The 21748-nt window shown below is 38.5% G+C and overlaps 1 protein-coding gene across 2 annotated transcripts in view; it reads right to left on the bottom strand.

Annotated features, from left to right (window-relative positions):
- Window positions 1–21748, bottom strand: part of LOC146563995 (mannosyl-oligosaccharide 1,2-alpha-mannosidase IA) — a 195896-nt gene that overhangs the window by 59239 nt on the left and 114909 nt on the right. For both annotated transcript variants that reach the window (XM_085291417.1, XM_085291418.1), the window contains exon 4: window positions 3667–3747. In XM_085291417.1, coding sequence (XP_085147543.1) covers window positions 3667–3747 — 81 coding nt within the window. The remainder of the gene's footprint in view (window positions 1–3666; window positions 3748–21748) is intronic.

Here is a 21748-nt window from a genome sequence, read left to right as displayed (position 1 = left end):
ACTCGATCTCGTAAGAGAGACTGCGTACAGTGAACAGTCAGGCAATCCAAATGTGAAGAAAAGAAAGTAGGAAAAGGATTGGAGTCATTCAAACAAAACAGATTAAGGAAACTCGTGACATAGACTGAGGTTAAAAAGGGAAGATTAAATGACGCAAAGATAGCAGGAAGGTGTCTCTTCTACAGATTTGCTTCACCTAAGCTCCTTAGCAGCCATGTCCTTCTGTGACAAGGTGAGACAAAAGCAAACTTTATGAGGAATACACTCATATTCGAAATGTCATTCTCTGTGCCGTATATAGAACATTTCCATGGACCAGTGGATAAAGCAGAAGAATATTTTCTGCATGGCATTAATGGCAGGCAAATGTGGAATAATGGATTCAACAATATATTCTGCTCCAGTAATGTATTCATATTTCACTCATCCAGCAGAGCTGGACAATTTTATGCTGCTCTCCCCTCAGCTCGCTTGGCCTGCAAATCAATGTCCATTAAAGCGACAGAGTGTTCATATGTCACTGGATCCTTTCGCATTAATTCTGCTGCCACGAAGATTTCCGCCTTTTCCACTGCACGAAAAACACTACAACTGCAGTGTATGTCATGTGCGTGCTCTCCAGGGCTGCTACAGGCAGATGCTCATTATGACAACACCTTTACCTCCAGTGATTTCACACTGTACTGATAATGAATCGGCCCATTTGTGCAGCGTGGCTGTCGCAGGCTATTTTTAAACCTTTATTTATTCAACCAAGGCTTACAGAGCATTCATACGTTTTTTTTCCTGACATGGCCGAGCTTCACACTCGTGCAGTTTCACAGCTTCACACCTGGATGCTGTCCATCGTAACCTCGGGCCTTTATACAGAGCCACTGAACAGCTTCACTGGAGCGACTGGAGCTTTTACAAGGACACAGCTCTTGTACTTTTTCAGCAATGGGAAAAAATTTCCATTCAACTTTGCCTTCTAAATTTAATCAAATTGCTCAGGCTTGGCTCTTTAACCTCTAAGCAACACTTCAATACTACAATGACAAAGCAAAAAAAGCACATTCTTAGAGGCTGATTAAATTTAAAATTCAGGTTAAATCCCCCCGAGAATCCAGTGAAACATTGAAAAGCTAAAGAAAAGCCTCCAGAAGTTCCAATTTATTTATATCTAATTATAATTATCATTTAATATGAGTTGATGGCTTGCAGTGTTTCTGTGATGTAGTTAACAGGTTACCGGAAAGCCACACAAACCATTTCAAAGCTTTTGTTTGCGCATGTTATAGGTATTATATTAAAAATACACAGAAACTGAAAAAACAGTTTAATATTATCATTTAGGAAGGATTTACTGGACATCAGCATCTAGCCTCGGGAGCTACAGCAGTGTGCAGTTTATAAGCCTGAACCTGGCACTGCAATATTGCCTTACAATCAAGAAACGCATCATGTAGGGCAAGTACGATGCACTGGGAGATAATAGGAGGTGCATTTCTGCTTCTTTAGTAAAGAGTAACTGGCTCTCCACTAGAGATGGACCGATCCGATATTACGTATCGGTATCGGTCCGATACTGACCTAAATTACTGGATCGGATATCGGAGAAAAATAAAAAATGTAATCCGATCCATTAAATATCACGAAAGCACCTCACAAAACTTGCAACACGCCGTAACTCACCTCAGAACGTTAGCACGTCGGAGCAGTATGCATCACGTGATAGAGCGGCTGTGGCATGCGGGACCTGTCGGTGGTCTGGATAGCATGTGGAGCTTCGCTAGCAACCCGGCATTTCATCTCTGACAAAGTTATCCCCGAGAGAAGTAAAGCAAGTGTGTAAGTCCATCTCTGAATGTTTGTAAAGCATTCCTGTGTTAAGCTTAACTAGCGACTGCCTCTCACTCTCCGGCTGCTACTTCAATCATGAAACTGCTAATGATCAGCTGATCGGCTTTTCTGTCGCAAGTCCGTGTCTCTTGTTTGTTTTTGGCCCACTTTGCACCAGAAAGAGGAAACCAGCGGCTGAACAACAGCAGCACATTTAAGCTTGATCAGCTGTTGTTAGAATTTATTTAATATTACTTTCTACTCCAGGATCTTTTTCTACAGCTGACGCTGGTAACTGTGCAGGGGCGGATCTAGCAAAGTTTAGCCAGGGGGGCCGATAGGGCATTAACAGGGAAAAGGGGGCACAAAGACATACTTTTCTTTCTTATTCTCATTTAAAATGTCTCGCTTTTAATTATTTAATATTTATCTGAATCTTACACCCAAAGTTTTAATTTGATGTAAAATGAATAAAGTCCATTATTGTATATAGTAACTGTTAAGTCTAATATACCCTAGTAAGCTATAGTACTTTTTCCTTTGGGAAGGTACCATCTGTGCAGTCTGCAATTTTGTTGAAGAAAGATGTTGAATCTATTTAATATTTCTTGAAAAATAATTGATTTCTGTGCATTTTTTTTTTCACACTGCATCAAATTAAGGTTGATTACGTCGATTAAGCATCATGAGGTGGAGCGTGAGGGGTGGTTCCCTATTTTTTATTTATTTATTTTTGTTGTTGCTGGGAGTTGGAACCCTATTAGTTAGGTTGCTTAATATTTAAGCTAAGTACTCTTTAAAATACCAGAATAGGGAGGATGGTGTAGGTCTAAGTTTATTAGATTGATCAGTATTGCTGAACTATGAAATATTTTTTTTGCATACAGGTATAACAGAATAGCTTTAGTGTAGTTGTTGTTTTAAACTTGAGTATGAACTTATACAAAATGCAGCAAGATATTTAAAAAACAGTTTTGTTGATTAAAAAACACTATATCGGATTCATATCGGTATCGGCAGATATCCAAATTTATGATATCGGTATCGGTATCGGACATAAAAAAGTGGTATCGTGCCATCTCTACTCTCCACACTTTCAGCATCTGTGACCGGCAGATTAGTCAGTCTAGTAAATTCACAGATGAATTTGACATGAAGCCTTCATTAAAACTCACATTACCGTAATATGATACTAATTAATTTTATGCTCAATGCAGCTTACATGCCATACATTTTACATCTGCTACTTCTTCAAACCCTCATTCTCATATGCAAGTGAGGTTGCTTTACATTTTTTTGTGTCTATAGCTCAGAAATATCTACATGTCTACAAACTAAACAGCTCCAGTTCAAAATGAATTTGAATGTGATCGTTTAAAGCTGGAAATGACTAAATGTGATGCATTTTTTTTAAAAGATCTCATTTTTTAGAATTTGATGAAAGATTATTCGGTTGTCAAAATAAGGCCTTGATTACCATGAGGTGCAGACAAGTTGGACATGTGCTGACATCCAGTGAAAAATATGTATAAACCAATTAGGTCCAACATAAAACTGGTGAGGATGAGTACATATTTAAACCCTTACCTATATATCTTACACAGACAGTTTTTTCCCATTCCAAACAACAGAAAAGCCCAAAACATGAAAATGCTGAAATGGCCCAAGATAATTTTATGCTTGCACAGCGGTGACACATAAATACACCTAAACACACTGATGTGCACAAATGCTGTCACCCTCAGTGGCAGCCTGTTCATCATTCAAACTGCAGGCCTGGTGTGAGATAAAGGAAGCAGCAGATCTCACTAGAGTAGAGGGATAACAGACATCTATTAATCTTACCTCCTCCCCTGTCAAGTAGTACGCCGACAGCAACCCGCCGACGTAACGGATGTTCACCTCAAACAGTGATGCCTCGCCGTTCTGTTGAACCAAGAGAGAGAGATCAAATTGTCAAATGTCATATTTAAGTCCTCAGTCGGGGGTAAAGTGGCTGTACGGGGGAAAAAAAACAAAACAAAACAAAAAAAAAACACACTAAAGACATCATGAACTGTTTTTTACTCCACTCATGGTTTTACTTCATTCAATAACTGAGCTATGTGGTAGGTTTATTGCTCTCTGAGATGTCTTTGGAGTAGTGTAGTCAGATGGGAAGATAAATATTTTTCACAGCATAAAGTCTCTGGGTCATGTAAATATTTATTATGTTCACGTGTGCAGATCAGCATTTCTTGGTTGTTTAATAGATTTTCAGATTCTTTAATGCATGAAGATGTTTACTGGAGAGTCTGAGGTTTTCCTGAGTGGTGTACTAAGAAGTGAGATTAATGGGTTAATTAGCTAGACTGCATTATACTAAACTGTACACCACATTGTCACTGGAATGTGCACATATTTATACTTGATTCTAACCTGGTGCTAAGTTTCTTAAACACCAGCTACTAGAACACTGTCATTTTCATCTGCCAACAAACTAAAGTGATTTCCACAACAACTTCATTAGGTTAGGGGACTTTTAATGTATGCACTTTAAAGTTTCAGAGCTCTAATGTATAGCGGTCACATTAGAACGAACAGCAGCACTGAGAGCGCGCTCAGTGTTAAAACAATCGGCTTAATTAAAATGCTTGTTTTTACTGCTCTGTGTACTAAATTCCAAGGTTAACAGTTTCTGCAGCATCGGTCTCTGGTCCTTCTTGCAACAGTTTGGCACTTTACAGTTCTATTTTTAATTTCCTTTTTACATTTTTATCACAATTTCATTATCACCACTTGACGACGTCTCTGAAAAGAGTAGGTGGCACTCAATTTGTGCAGAAGCAGAGTCATGTGATCTTACAGAACCTGAAGCAAAAAGCCCGACTTGACAGAAAAAGTTGATAACCACCATTGTGATACTTATTTTACTTATTACTTACTTATTTTAAGTTTTTTTTCAAGCCAGCTAATGCAACAAAAGTGTGGCTAAGTTGAACTTCCCCTCTGGTATACTCACACAACTGCCAGTTTAAGAAGAAAAAAAAATAAATGTAAAGATGGCATAACCAGGAGCATAACTTAATTTCTTGAGACTTCTATTTACAAGGACCATAGATAATCACAATAAATTACAACTGTGGTTATATCTCAGGAGAAAAAAGCAATTTCTAATAAGCAATGCCGTTGCATGGTGTTATTCTGAGTGAGTGCATAAGAGGAGTCATACTGGATTAACACAAGGCAAATTGGGTTGTGACCATGGCCACTTCATCTGAATTCAACAGCCGTGGTTCATCTTTAAAAGTCTTTGTACTCGGTGACCAATAAACAATGAATTAAATAATAATTAAATAAATAAATAAATTGTTTTTGTTCCCACAAAAAAAGAGGCAGATGTCACTATGCAAACCGAATGCTTTGTGTTTTTGTTTTGTTGCTGTTGCCATTTTCAAGCATCGACCTGATGCATTAGGTAGTAGCTTACTGTAATAATAAATATTTAAATGCTTGTTGGATAAAAGGGAGGCTAATGGCTGAGAGGATTAAAGTACACAGACTACACTGTGCTTAGAAGCAAACACACGCTGGATTATCATTGTTACTCTAACATAAAAATAAAATGTAAATGTATGTCACTAAACTCTAACGGACCTAAACCATACTAACCAATAATACACGTGAACTTTAATCAACATATCCACTAACCTGGGACTGCATTACCATGCAACCCTGCAACCACTAAACAGAGTCAGTCTGGAAACAACAACAGCAAAAACACAAAAATCCTTCCAGAAGTAAGTCTTGTCACTCAGCAGCCATCTTGGCAACATCTCCAAACATCCATCTGAATGATGACTCACTAAACTTTACCCACAAGAACACTGAACAAATTAGCATGGCTAAGTTTTGGTATAGACCATAGTTGTCAAACTCTGGCCCGCTGGCCAAATTTGGCCCACAGCCTAATTATATTTGGCCTGCGAAGCCATACCAAATTACTATTAGAGCTGGCCTACTGGTATTATACAGCTAATATATATATTGTTTAGTATTAAGCTTTGCTTGTTCCATATTCAGTTTTTCAGCAAAACTTGTTTGAGTCCATAAGAAAAGATTCATTCTTATATCTAGAGGAAGATTTTTTTTTCAATAAATATTAACGTTAGCCCACGACTTTGTTCCAGTTTTGAATTTTGGCCCACTGTGTATTTGAGTTTGACACCCCTGGTATAGACATAGTGAGTCAAAAAAAGCAATACTTACATGTACGCATGTTAGCTATGATAACGAGCACTTGCCACCTCATAGTTGAAACTGTCATGAACCTCCACTATGGATATCTATTAAATTCTAATAAAATAATTGTCTCACGCGCTCGAGCTTTCATGTTGTCCACCATACAGTCTAGTACCAAATCTCTCTGAATGGCTGAAGCCCTACAGGCATTAATTTGACAAAAACAACACTGAAATAACAAAACATTTGAGACAGCTCAATTCTACAGTTTTAGAAAATAAAAGTATAAAAAAGAAAAAAATTCCACTTCAAAGCGACTCGAAGTGTTATTATTTACATAAAGGCAGTTTTACAGTCAATCCCCATGGAAACAGCAAAAGTGGTTGCTAAGCGATGATGTGACAAAACTGCAAAACCTCTTTTGACTGATTGGTTAGCCTTCGTATTCCTCATTAGTGGAATTAATTGTATTCATAACATTTTGACAGCAACAAACAGAGATGATAAATCAATAAAAATAGTGGGAAGCATTAATATGAACGCACACTTAGAACCTTAAACAACACTAGATTAAGTGTTTGTTCTCGTGCTTGCAATTCAAGTAATGCACAAACACTTTTAAAATAATTCAAAAATCTACCCAAGTCATTTCCACATACAGGTTATCTCTGTGCTTATAAGGAAAGCTCTTGAACTACAAAGCTCCCCGTGCTCTTTCTTCCTCTCTCTCGGTTGTAATGGAGTTTTTCTCTCCAAAGAAATCAACGACTAGAGCCAGGGCAGACTCAAAAAGTCAGGCTAGAAAGTCAAAGCCATGTAATCGTGTTCCCCGGTGTTTTGTTTCCTCTTTTGTCTGAGAGACTCTTGCAACCGCAAGGCAGTATTGATTAGTAGGGAGCAAGTTTGGTTCAAGCTGGATTTTATTCAAGAACCTCTGCTGTAATATTTTGCCATCAGTTTCTCCTCTTACATTGTTTTTTGGTCACTTAGAGTCTCAAAAAATTTTGGACCAAGTCTACAGATTACTGTACAGATATTTATCCTGTGATGTTTCAACTGCTAGGAGAACCGTTCCAGAAAGAGAAACGGCGAGTGTATTTTGGCTCTTTTGTCATCCAGATGTGGAAACGTACAGCGGGATGACTTCAGAGTAGAGCTGGGCGATATATCGAGTTTTTAAAACATATCGATATATTTTTGTACGAGATATAAGATGTGACAATATCCTTTATATCGATATAGTCTATGTTACGTTATAATTATAGTTGTGGAGCCGCAAGTTTGCCTCTCTTTCGTCCACTTTTGTCTCTACGCAACGTTACTCCGCCTCGCCTTCACTGAAGACAACTCCCCCTCCTCCCCCATCGCTTCACATGCAGGCAGCGACAAGACGGACACGGCAAATCTCCGTTAACGAGTTACTGCGCATCGCCCCATGCGTGGGGCTGGACGGCGTCAACGTGCTAACGAGCTAAACATGCTAACGAGCTAACAGCGCTAACCCTAAAATCCTTTCATTCTCTCAAAAGTTGATAGCGCGCCTTATGTATGAATTCTGGTTGTGCTTGATGGCCGCGAACTGATTTTATGTGGTACACGGCGCTCAGCAATCTGTCAAAAATGTTTGAGTACGACTTTGGTAAGCTACGGAGCTGCACCGCTTGATAGATTGTCGGCGCATTACGGCTACCGAGGAGCTTCGCGGAGTGATACGTACTGTGCATCAACGTAATATTACCGTATTGTGTGTGGATAAGGACCATAAATGGCACCTGTAAGAGACGTGGTTATGAAGCGGATTTCAAACTCCAGGCTGTCAGTCACACAGCAAAACTTGGGAACAGAGCAGCTGTGAAATCTGTCTGTCTTTGTTATTACGCTCAGCGTCTTTTAGTTTACATTTTGACTGCACAATTGTGAGCTCTTTGTTTAGCACAAAAACAACCTTGTTTTATTTTATTTATGGAGCATTATTATTTAATGAATGCTCATAATTTAATTTTGAGTAATTTTTCATGTACATCTGTGCTGTATGTTAATAAAAGTGCCTGTGTGACATCTGGGACACAGCTTTGACTAAGAACTCTTTTTGTTCTTACTTTATGGCTTAAAAAAAAAAATCGAGATATATATCTTATATCGCCATCCAGCTAAAAAATATCGAGATATGAATTTTGGGTCATATCGCCCAGCCCTACTTCAGAGTATGGAGCAGAGTGTGCAGTTCCGATCCCTTTGTAATTTTCCTCAGCTTTCATTAGCAGCCTTGTTCTGATTTTCTGTGGAAAAGTAACATCTTAAGAGTATCGCAAACAGACAAAGCAAACAAAACTGTACTTTCTGTTCAACAGTCCTCACTCTACACTACTGTTTGCTTTTAATATACTCTGGGCGTTTTTCAATTTTCTCCGTAGGAGTAGAGACACAAATGAATGTCTTGATCTATATCCAGCTTTATCTACTGCTGGGCAGTTTTATCACACAATACAATAAAACATGTGTTTGTTTGCAATTTTACTTTTCTCCTTTCTTTTTTTTTAGAAAAATAAATACTGACAAGAGGACTTGTTGCTATGTTGCAATTTCAAGATGAAATATGCACGTTATATTTTCTTTTCTAATTGAAGTATGAAATAAGAGGTACTGCTCAGTATGTCACTATAATTACTGCCTCTTGTGCCAGCTGAAGGTTAAAGCAGAATGGTACTCATTGACTTGGAGACCCATTGAGAAGGAAATTGCTAGCTCGAGCGTGGTTGATAAGGAAACTGCAATTTGGTGGCAGAAAGGGCAATTTGCTAGAATTGAGTTAAGGAGTCAGTGGCATCTGTACTATGCTTTTATTTATCTCTATATGCATCTCTTTAAAAATGCATATTTTTAATCCTGTTTATATTCGTACTTCACATAAATACATAATATTTATAACCACCGTGTTTATTTGACACGTCAACAAAATATTCCATCCATCCATCAATTCTCTTCAGAGTCCAGATTCAAATACATGCACATGCACAAACATGAAAATGTTATGAAGATTCTAATGGAACCTTCAGGGACCATGTAAAACACAGATGTAACCTGGATTGGATGTTGAAAATTGCTACTGTGAGCCATTTGAACCCAGTTCCTCAACCCCTTGCAACATTGGGTTTAAAAATTTCAAGGTCACAGTCAGTGTCCATTTACATTTACAAACAATATAGAGGTCTTTACAGGCAACGGAAGTACATTTTGCAAAAATACTGTACAGTTTTTGTTTGTTTTATTTGATAAGTTCCCTTTTTAAAAACTCTACGATTCTGATTCTACAACAGCATGACGCTGGCTCCGTTTGAAAACTCTGCACACTGGTGACATTTTCTGAGACAAAGCACCAGTGCCTCTGGCAGGACAACTGAGCTATCTTGCCAACCCTGAAATGAGTGGCCCATTCAGTAATGACACTACAATGGCAGTGATTAGGAATGGAGTGTCTATTTATCACTAGTGATTGTAGCTCTCAGCAAGACCGGCAGAAGGTACAGTGAGAGAGGACATACAGTGCTGACAAAGGTTTTGCCAGTCAGACTTTAAGTCCTAGAAGACTCAATAAATCAGTCAGGAAGCCATTCATACCAATTTGAAAATATACCTAACGCACATTTACATAAAATAAAAAAACAAACAAAAGAAAAACAAGCCCCTAGGCAATCTTTCTACTCAATTGGCTTGTTGATTTCTGCATTTGAATCTGATTTATTTTTCAGGAACAGCTACTTGCAAGCCCTGCGTCTTACTGCAAACGGGGCAACCTAACCTTCAAACGTGCCTCAACGTTAAATGAACTTAAAAGGCAAACCCTAAGGCTCTGAGAACGTAAACTAAATAGTAAAACTCACACTGACAAAGCAATTCAAAGCAAGTAAGACAAGAAGAAAGAAGATTAAAAACTGTGTCCTCTGAAAGGTTGCTTGTATATGACTCAATCTCAAATTTCCACATTAATGTACAAACGGGTGGAGGTACAGCTGACTGGATCTGATTGTGAGGCTGACTTTCAAACGGGTTTAACATCAAGACACGAATTTCTTTGAAGTAAACCAAATCTGCGTATTATGTTCACTGGGGCATAAGGCCTGAAAATTTGGCTTTTTACAAGATTTACAAAGTAATTTGTCCACCGGAGAAGCCGAATGCTTTTCTTTTATTTATTATCAAAGTTAGATTCCACATTAAAGCATAAAATTATTAGCTTTCACAAGCTATTAAGGCTCTGCGTTTGGCTGTTAACTGGACAAACACACCAGCTAATGTGGGGAAACTGAATTATTGAAATATCCCTGTTTCTTTGCACAATTCTAATGAACTTCACACTAAACAAAGACCAAAGTCCTCTAATTTCTGTGTCTGTGATTAAATCAGTTGTTCAATATTTATGCTAAAACAAAGTTGGCTGAATTGTGTGAATGTGTTTTAGGCTTTGAAAATGGGATTAGGAATTAGTGTTATATTATTACGTGTTAATGATTATCTTTACTCCCTCCACTTTCCCCTCATCCCAAATGATGGAAGCAAATGTCCTCCCTTCCTGCTATGTTTGCTCAAAGAGAATTATTTAGTTTTTCGTTATATTTTCCAGTTCAGATTACTTATCTCAATGAAGCAGTAGATGAATCCTAATAAAAGAAGAAGGGATTCTCAAATCTAACCCAAAAGAAGTATCTTTAATGACTAAAACACTAAAAGCAATGTCATAAAGCTCAATTTACATGCGCTGCTTATCCTGGAGGTACGTTTATATACGATGCAGCAAGCATTAAAGCTGCCCCGCAAGCACAACCAGAAAATCTGGATAAGTGGATGACACCTGTTTTTATTTTTTCCCCCGCCTTGTCTCTCTTCATGGTGCTCAAGTTGAGGGTCTAATTAGGAGTCAACACAAGGCTGTCAGAGAAAAACACAGAAGTTTTCATCACCATTGCCATCAAGTTAAAAAGCTTGTCTGCATTTTCTCTGTTAGTTCTTCTCAACCTGCCGCAGTGAAAAGTAAGCGACTTTCTGAAGAATGCTCATCAGTGAAAACAAATGTGCAGCTTTAAAGTACCATTAACGCACTGCTTCTTCACACCAAATCTAATATATACAGTTGATGTTCATGATATAAACCAATTAGCCACAAAATATAAATCCCTGACAGATTAAGTAAATAACACAGATCATCAGGAGTTACGCGAGTACCCCTCATACAGCCAAAATAGCGCATTACCATGCAATGTTTTTTAAGGAACCTCAGTGTTATTGATGCATAATTTGTCACCTGCCATCCAAAATCTGGCAACTATAAAGCTATAAAGTAGCAGTTACTCAAATGGACACTTGTTGTGTTCCCTAAATGGGATGCTCAGGTTTTCTAGTATTTTTTTTTCAAGCCTGCTTTTTGCTAAAATAATATACTTAAAGATGTCTGTTGCTAAACTAGCTAGCTAGTCAGCCATCGTGTGCAAATGTGGTTATAATCCGGCTACTCAGGACTTAAAAAGTAGTACACAAACCAGGGGAGACCCCACAGTGCCATCATTCATTAGGTATCATCCACCTAAAATGTTTTGCAGTACAACTAACCATTCCCCCAACATCTGTCAACATTTCTATCCATGTCCAGCCATGTTGTGGCTGTATTAGCGATGTGCAGGGTGCAGGTGGTTTTAATTATGTGGATGATCTGTGTGTGCTCCTCTTTCTCCTTACCTTGTGGCAGAGAATAGAGAATGAAAGCTCATTTAAATAAGCAACTGCTTTTACCAACGCTGTAACTATTTAAAATGTGTACTACTGGGAGAAAAACTAATTATACTAGCTAATGTAATTTTTATGGAGGAGGAGCCTCGACAGGAAAAGAAAATAAGGAACAGAATGACTCATTGGGGTACATTACATTGGGGTACATACAATGCAGTGTTGCTGGTGGTGCTCTCTCCTTCTGTATTGATTTGTATTCAACAGTCAAAGGAAAGATTTCTGTCCTACTCAGCCCAGATTTGCTTGGGACACGAGCCTGATTGGCATGGCCACTGTGCTGCTGTGTGCCAAGGAGCTGACTAGACTATTGCCCAGTTGTGTCCTGCTCAAATGTTAATGTAATAATTTACTGCTAATAAAGAGGCATCATTGTCACTGGGCAAATGTCTGTTAGCATTACTGCCATCCAGATTCTGACTGACTGCTACATGCTAACGCCAAATCGGGCTGATGTGACAGACAAAATGACCTGATAAGCCAAGGATGGAAAGAGACGATTGCCTCTCCTACCAAAGCTGGTGATTCACACATGCTGGCTGGGATTGAATTTAACATTGCTAATTAAAATACAGATACAGAAATCATCAATTTTCACTCTAATCTCCCTGGCTCTCACATACTGTTAAAGCTGCTGCCTCTGCTGCTCCTCTCCAACTTGCTGCTTTCAGGACATCGAGATGCGCCTGCGTTTTCTATTTCTTTTCTTTTTTTTTTAAATATTGTGCAGTAATTATAGTCTTGATCAGTGTCCAAGTTGTGAGAGCAGTCTACAACATTAGCGTTAATGACCCTACCCGCAACCCTGTGGAGCATGCTAAACAGCTTTCTCTGACATAAAGGGAGCTCTGAAATTCAAGCCAAAATAGCGACTTCACAAAAAAATGAGCCCACTCAGCGCAACACTCAGGTGGGTGAAATCAGCATAATAATAAAGTTAATTGTATAATATTGCTCACAAATATTGGCTTTTTTCACATAACTATTCCTAAAAGAGGCTTACATAATGAATTCAGTGATTTTTTTTTTTTTTTTTTAACATTACAGTAGACGAGTACATTTCAAGAGCCCATTTCAAGAGGACCTTCCCATTTCTTACTGTTTAGTGATCCCACACTAATCAAAGTTACAAAACTATTCAGGCACAAGAACAGTTTTTCTTTTATTCTGGAAGCTTTTTTTTTTACATCGCAATAGTTTGAAATGAAAGAAGCCTTTATCAGTTTTTGAAACCAAATTTTAACTGACAGATATTAGCCAGTAACGGTCATCAGCTGTGATACGTCAACTTTTTGCCCTCTTGTTACTAGAATAGAATAGAATAATCCTTTACTAGGGCTGTGCGATATGACCAAAATCTCATATCCCGATATTAAGACATCTATCGTCCGATAACGATATAAATCGCAAAAATGTAACATTTTCTGTAAATTCTGTGAATCTCGGGCAGCTCGACTTGCGTGAAGTGTTTCCAGCTGGGCGTCGCATACCTGGAGTCGAGTGTTTTAACCGATGCATGAAACTATACATCTTTAGACATAAGTTGTAACGGCCGCCGTTTTCTTTGTGAGTATTTATTACATGGCTTGCTGCGAGGAAAAGCCTGTTCTAACGTTTGAGTCTAAGGTTTATTTTTTAGCACCTGACGGCTCTTTTTTGCTTCTCATCTGTAAACACTGCATCTTTCACGTGATTCAGTTTATTTTGAAAAGTCTCAACAGGATCTTGAGCTTTATTGTGAAAGGTTTATGTGGAACATAAACAAGCGGACACGCAATGGTGCTACCGTCGTTGTTGGTAACCACAACGCATAAAAACAAAGGCTTGTCTGTCTGTAGTAGAGATGGCACGATACCACTTTTTTATGTTCGATACCGATATCATAAATTTGGATATCTGCCGATACCGATATGAATCCGATATAGTGTTTTTTAATCAACAAAACGGTTTTTTAAATATCTTGCTGCATTTTGTATAAGTTCATACTCAAGTTTAAAACAACAACTACACTAAAGCTATTCTGTTATACCTGTATGCAAAAAAAAATATTTCATAGTTCAGCAATACTGATCAATCTAATAAACTTAAACCTACACCTTCCTCCCTATTCTGGTATTTTAAAGAGTACTTAGCGTAAATATTAAGCAACCTAACTAATAGGGTTCCAACTCCCAGCAACAACAAAAATAAATAAATAAAAAATAGGGAACCACCCCTCACGCTCCACCTCATGATGCTTAATCGACGTAATCAACCTTAATTTGATGCAGTGTGAAAAAAAATGCACAGAAATCAATTATTTTTCAAGAAATATTAAATAGATTCAACATCTTTCTTCAACAAAATTGCAGACTGCACAGATGGTACCTTCCCAAAGGAAAAAGTACTATAGCTTACTAGGGTATATATATTAGACTTAATAGTTACTATATACAGTAATGGACTTCTATTCATTTTACATCAAATTAAAACTTTGGGTGTCAGATAATTATTTATTAAAAGCGAGACATTTTAAATGAGAATAAGAAAGAAAAGTATGTCTTTGTGCCCCCTTTTCCCAGTTAATGCCCTATCGGCCCCCCTGGCTAAACTTTGCTAGATCCGCCCCTGCACAGTTACCAGCGTCAGCTACGTAGAAAAAGATCCTGGAGTAGAAAGTAATATTAAATACATTCTAACAACAGCTGATCAAGCTTAAACGTGCTGCTGTTGTTCAGCCGCTGGTTTCCTCTTTCTGGTGCAAAGTGGGCCAAAAGTAAACTAGAGACACGGACTCGCGACAGAAAAGCCGATCAGCTGATCGTTAAGCAGTTTCATGATTGAAGTAGCAGCAGGAGAGGCAGTCGCTCCATATATCGCTTGTTAAGCTTAACGCAGGAATGCTTTACAAACATTCAGAGACGGACTTACACACTTGCTTTACTTCTCTCGGGATAACTTTGTCGGAGATGAAATGCTGGGTTGCTAGCGAAGCTCCACATGCTATCCAGACCACCGACAGGTCCCGCATGCCACAGCCGCTCTATCACGTGACCACACTGCTCCAACGTGCTAACGTTCTGAGGCGAGTTACGGCGTATTGCAAGTTTTGTGAGGTGCTTTCGTGATATTTAATGGATCGGATTACATTTTTTATTTTTCTCCGATATCCGATCCAGTAATTTAGGTCAGTATCGGACCGATACCGATACGTAATATCGGATCGGTCCATCTCTAGTCTGTAGTTTAGTTATATTAAATATAAGAGAAAGAGAGAACTTAAGGAAATTAATATAGCCACTACAGTGACCATCAAAATAATGAAAAAATATTGCTGTAAACAGTTTATTTTGCGACACCACGAATTAAACGATAGCGTAAAATTAAACGATAGATGTTTTTATATCGTCATCCGATATATATCGTTATATCGAACAGCCCTACTTGTTGCACTCCCATCATGCATTTGTACAAACTGGGGATAACCTCAGTAAATAATTAATCCCAGTTGCAGACCAATAAAATGTGATTAAATAGTCAGAGAATATTATTGGCTAATGTTTTAAGTTTCATCATTTTATTTCTTTGAAAATTCTTTTTAACCCGAGTAATTAATGCACATCCAACTTCACCTCAAACATCATGTGTACACACAAAAGAGAGGATGCACTCGTATCGTAAAACATCTCCACTAAATGCATAAACTTGTAAATCAACAGCCTGGTGCATAATTCATCAAATACTGCCACGGTGATAAATTACAGCTGAATTACAGCCCAACCCATCAAGCCACCATCAGAGAATATTGGTCTCCCCGCATCTGTCTATTTTCAGAGCTTCATCTCTGTCTTTTGATGCCGTCTCCCCACACAAATGCACACGCACGCACAAAACTCTTGCGTGCCCAGGTCTCTGCTCTTTCCTGGGGGCTGCAGTAGCTCCCCCACAGAGTCTTCTATTATAATGCTTGGGTCTCATGGGACTTTGCTCTACTCTCTCTCTGCTGTTATTATTCAGCCTGCTGCAGTCCATCTTCCTTCCTCCTGACTCTGTGTCTAACTGTCTGCCTCTGTCTCTCATCATATACCTCCCACTGTATTTGGCCTTGCTGACTGAGACACATCCTTCACTTTTTCCTCAGCGGCTGCTAACTCCCAAACTGCCAAGAAAAAAAACAAAGAGCTATTTGAGCTGCTTAATGCTTCAGCGTATTCATGCTGATATATATATTAACATCGAGTTATGCAGATTAGGTCATTAAGACAGCTAATTAACACACCAATTATATATTTATTTTTTTCAGTATAACAGTCTTCATGTCTTTTTAGTAGCATGAAAATTAAATTAAAGCTAACATCCAGCGACTTCCTTGCTCTAAGAAAATTTGGTTTCTGAATTATTTATAAAGACACCACCTTTATACTGCTTTCCTCCTAGCTTATCTGATCACCCTCTTATCAAATATGTGAATTGCTATGATCACCAGCTTGTTGCACACTTTGTCTACCTGCAGTGTGGTGCCGTGTAGGTGGTGTGCACCATGTTTATTGCAGCCTTTAAGCTGAAAACAGGTGCTGCTTATGTAGAGCTGAGGTAAACTGAAATATGAAAATTTTTTGAGAGTGTCATTATTACATAGTCATAGACTTTGTGTTTATTAAGACATTACAGTGCAACCTCATTGCACTTTTCAAAAAAAGTCTTAATATTCCAGAGATCTTTCCATATTAACATCTAAGATATTCAATACTATTTTTAAAGAACGTCTACATGTAAATCAGAGCTTGTGAAACTAAGCCAACCCTTTTCCCACTGTAGTAGCCAGAATCCAGTGTCAGCGGTTGACTGTGCGAAATGGCTCCACAGGGAAAAAGTGCATGAATGATACAAAATGTGCTGGTAAATATCCGTAATGATGAACTACCCACACAAAACGTCCTTTGCCCTGCGCATCCTGGGACAGAATGTCAGCTCAGCTTGACCTCAGCTTAGGGGCACGGCGTCTTTACCGAACCGTCCCTCAGCATTGCAAATGACACCGTTTTTTTCCTCTTCCTTCATGACTAGAAGCAAGTTGTGTCTAATTTAGTCCAGACAGGGTGTCAGCGGGGGTCAAAAAACTGCTCTCTGGAGGTAAACAACAACCTTGCTCCAGGTCTCCTCATTACCAACTAATGTCACTTTTTCTTGTCCTCAAATGTGAGCACGCATTTGGAAAATAACCCACAAACAACTGATTAAAAACAGACTGGTTTACAAGCCTTGAGATTAAAAATATGGTGGGGAACACCGCTTGTCTTTTTCAACAATGTGATGACATCTCCAAGTTAAGAACTGTCATCATGAAAATGCATAAAATAGTCAGAATATCTTTGTTAGCTTAAAATATTTTAGAATAACAACCTACACAAGCGCTCTATATTTGCCTGAGGCATTTGCAAAGTTGAACTCAGTCAACAGCTTTTTTCTCTGGTAATAAAAGTTACCACACATTTCTCTCAGGTTTCGCTCTGTGTTGCACATGTGTACACAGTAGATACACCGCATTGTTCAGTACTTGGTGGGACGCTGCTGGCAGTCTCTGAAATACTTGATGAAGTTGCTCATTCTCTTCTAGTCTCTCACCAAACTTTCTCTGCTCTGTGAAAGGAGTGCATCCCATGTGTCTGAAACTGTATCTGGACTGGCAGCACAAACTCTTTCTGGCCTCCGGACCGAGGTTCAAAAGATTAACAGCAACAACAATGTGCAATGTATCTGCGCTCATTCTACCAAAAAGTCAATTACATCTGGATTATAACGACACTCGTATAAATACACTTTGGTTATTTTCTCGACGCCGTGCTTTATGCAGCTGCAAATTTGATTTGGATGTAATGAAAGTGAGACCTCAAGCTAATGCCGATATCTCGAGCTGACAGAAAAGACTTTAGGGAGATTTGAAGAATTGTTTTTTTTTTTCTTGGATGTTTTGGGGTGAGGCACGCTTGTTCAGCTTCCACCACAGTTTGAAGAAAACACTCATTGCTTCACTGCTACTGAAACAACCCCTACTGGGCTCACAGCAAGCAACCACAAAACTAAACAAGGGCAGAGGGAAAAAAAATGCAAAATAAACAAGACTAAGCTTGTGCTTGGATTGTCCGTGTGTTCAATCACTCACCCACTATTTAGTGTTTGCTTCAGAGAGCACTGACAAGAGAACAAGGGCAGAGTGTTATTAATACAATTCTGACACTACTTGGATGCAACGCTACTACATTATCAATTAGTATCATTAGTCATAATTATCTGTTACATAAGCTAACAGCAGGGGACCTGAAACAAATGTGAGGGCACCGACACCACAAGTACACATCTCTCTCTGCAACGTGGGAATGAAGATTTATAGCACAAATCTGTGCACATATATATATATATATGGAAGCTTGTTTCCGCCACTTAAAAAAAATTAAAAAATATCCATAACTCAAAATTTCGACTTGACTTGAAATTTCAAGTTAGCGCTGCCAATCAGTAATCACGTGAATGACGTCATTTCCTTGTAACCCGGAACCTGAAGCCCTCAGCTACAAATGCTACAGCTAAGCTACCAGTTTTACAGCCAGTCATGAATGCACAAATTGCTGAGTATTTTCAGCATGGCTTCACATTATATCCTTGCGTTATTAGCCGAATCACATAGATTACTGATTGGCAGCGCTAACTCAAATTTCGAGTTAATAAATCAAAATTTCGAGAAAATAACTCGAAATTTCCAGTTATGGATACTTTTTTTTAGTGGCGGAAATGGGCTTTCATACATATAACCATTAACAAGATGCAAAAATATAATAGGTACCATAGCCATTACTGTGCTAAAATATGCCATTTTTAATATAATAATTGTAAAATATGAAATGTAGTAGTAGCTCCCATGCACATATTTCCCACATCGCCAGTATATTTACAGTTTAGACAAACCCACAAAAGTCTGACTTTTTTTTATTTTCTCTTCAGAGCATGAGAAGAGACGAGCCACAGCACACCTGAGACGGCTGAGGAGTACTAAGTTCACCATGTACTCTAAACAGGTCAGAAAAATGGCATCATGTCCAGATCTGACAGCTCTTTCTTCCTTCTTCTGACACCACACTGGCAGGCTGCAGTGTATGCATGTGACTGTCAGCATCTCGACCTCCCTTCAGAAATAATAACAAGCTCCCTCCTCTTACGCACTCTGTCCAATTTAGTGGCACTCGGCTTACACATGCCAACATCCACGCTACTGAATCGTTCAGGGATGGAGAAATGCAGCACATGCCACGACATATAAAAAATAAAATAAAATACAGCTCATTACTCCAGTCTCTACCAATAACACCCAGGAGATTTCACACTAACTTGATCTGAGATGTGGAATCACAGGCCTGAGCGTGCATATTATCCAGTCATTTCGCCATCCTGGTGGGGCTCTGGAGCTTCGTCAATGTGGTAAATAAGAAGTTATTGCTGGTGGATGTTTCTAGTTATGCTAAAGAGGCTTCATAGCAATCATCAGCAAAATCACAGGGGGAAGATTCAATCTATAAGGAGCACTAATTTTGAAAATCACCAAAGGCTGAGCTTTAGTGAGAAGATGTGCACACTTCAGCTTCTGTGAAGGATAATTAATATGACAGCACTTCTACTTACTGTACACATTAGTCCATCTTGAACACAGTGCAGTTTAAAGATCACATTATACGTTTGCATAATATAAACAATGAATTGTTGGGCGTATTAACACATCTATTCTTGACATTTGGAAAATGTCATGAATGAAAAAAAAAAAAGGTAAAACTCTACTTAATAATTCTGGTTTCTTTTTTAATCTCCTTGCAATTTAAGAAGTTTTACAGTACGTGTGAAAACCTTAATATCATGATTGATCAATATAAAAATAATCATATATGATATATATTGCCTAACCTATTGATGATTTATCAAACCCAACCTGACATAATCAAATATTTAGTGATTTTAATTGATCTGAAAGAAGATCTTCCTTTAATAATGGCTTAAAGTACATTTTCTTCATGTCATCTTAAAGCAGCGGTCCCCAACTGGGACCAGTTTGTGTCCGACAATATTTTCACGGATCAGCATTTAAGGTGTCCTGGATAAATACAACAAAATAAAACCAGTACTGGTACCAAAAAAAAGAAGACTTATTCATAACACACGGGAAAAGACCCAGGAAAACCGGGTTAATGATAAAAACGTTACAAAAATAACAATAAAAACCGATAAAACCCCTATAAAACCATAAATTTCACACCCGAGCCTCAACTCTCGCGACCTGGTACCAAACAACGACTCCCGGGGGTTGGGGGCGGCTGTCTTAAAGGGTCATCACCCGAAAATGCATTTATTCTTAGCAAACAGACAAAAACAATCCTTCCATAACACTCAGCAACATGATGAAACTGGATGACCGTAGATCAGAGCGATCACTTGCCACAATTTTGCTTTAACAGACTCAACACATAGATTTCTCGATGATGAATAAAAAGAACTGAGCCAGACAGAAAATGCCGTGGAGAGATTAGAAATAACTAAGTGAAAGAGCAGAAATGGAGGAAGGGAGGCTCTGAAAGCGTAATAAAATTTGGAAGGGAACATGAGGGAATACAGTCCAATCTTAAAGTCGACATTAATCACACCTAATTACTCGCTTTAATGGGAAAAGGTCTGATGAGCTCACAGAGGGCAGCTGCTTTACTTAACTGAAACTTAGTCGTCATACTGACCAAACCATTCTTTACATAAATAAATCTTCATCAGACTCAATAAGTGCCTCGGTGCTGATGTGTGATGATGTTGCCAAATACTTGTTCAGTCTTTATGCGACAACAGCTTGTAGAGAAGCATGGCACAGGCTAACACGGGTAGATATACTCTGGAGCTCCTTTTGTCTTGGTAAATGGCTGAGCCGCCAGCATGGCCAGTCTGTCTGCTGAGTTGTTCATTCAGATATGCATCCGAAGCTTGTAGATGCTTCAAAGTCATATGATTAAGGAAGATTTCAAGGAATTTAATTTGTTCACATGGCACAGAGTTTTAAAGTTCTGTATTACTAAGTGCATTTGTTAAAAATATAAACGTGGGTATGTTTGGTTTCAGTCCGACACAAAGAAGAAATCCTGTAGAAACGGGATAATAATGAGCAGCTGATGTCCAAGTTTCTCGGCGAAGAGGCTGAAACCTGCTGCAAACACTGTCAAGTCTGTGCTAGTGTAACACCGTCCTCTTCCTTCTGTCCTTGTTTCACTGCTGACAAGTTACAGAGCAGCTGTCACAACATGTCAAGCTATGGCTGACAGACAGGCCTGAGCTGATAAATCTAACAAAGTGCTTTGCAGTGTGACTGGCTGAATCTGCTGACAGTAATGTAATTAAAAGAAAAATGTGAGCATGAAAATCCCCGTGTGTCCTTGCTCCATTCCTTGTACTACTGTATGCACCTTTAACTGAAATAGATTACACTTTATTTTATGCAAATCATAAGTAATTTGAAATTCTTATAAAAATTGTCATATACAGTGTGAGGTGTCACATTTTACAAAGTAATGCAATGCTCTAACCACATTCCATTTTTTGCTAGTGCAGTAATATCATGACTCAGCGCAAATTAAGTAATCACATTACATTATCACTACTATGTTGTTGTGCATTCTAATGTTAACACAACATTAGCTCTTTCAAACAGCATGCTAACACAAGGCTAGCACAGGCAATCGTTTTGAAGCCTCTCTCAGCTGGTTTTCAACTTCACTTTGTGCTTTTAGCTTTTTGTTCGAACTTTAACACTAAAAGAAAAATCTGTCAGTGTGTGCGACTATAGCCTCAGGTTTATATAGATAACTGGTAATTATGTGACTATGCATTTAAGGTTACATTATGAGTAGTGTGAAGAACTTTCTCCCAA

Source organism: Mchenga conophoros, linkage group LG11, assembly GCF_057382185.1.
Source record: "Mchenga conophoros isolate Kocher_MC1m ecotype Shallow Benthic linkage group LG11, M_conophoros_male_GT1.1, whole genome shotgun sequence".
NCBI classification, from domain to species: domain Eukaryota; kingdom Metazoa; phylum Chordata; class Actinopteri; order Cichliformes; family Cichlidae; genus Mchenga; species Mchenga conophoros.
The sequence above is the reverse complement of the archived record's forward strand: the minus strand, read 5'-3'. Positions and strand labels throughout refer to the sequence as shown.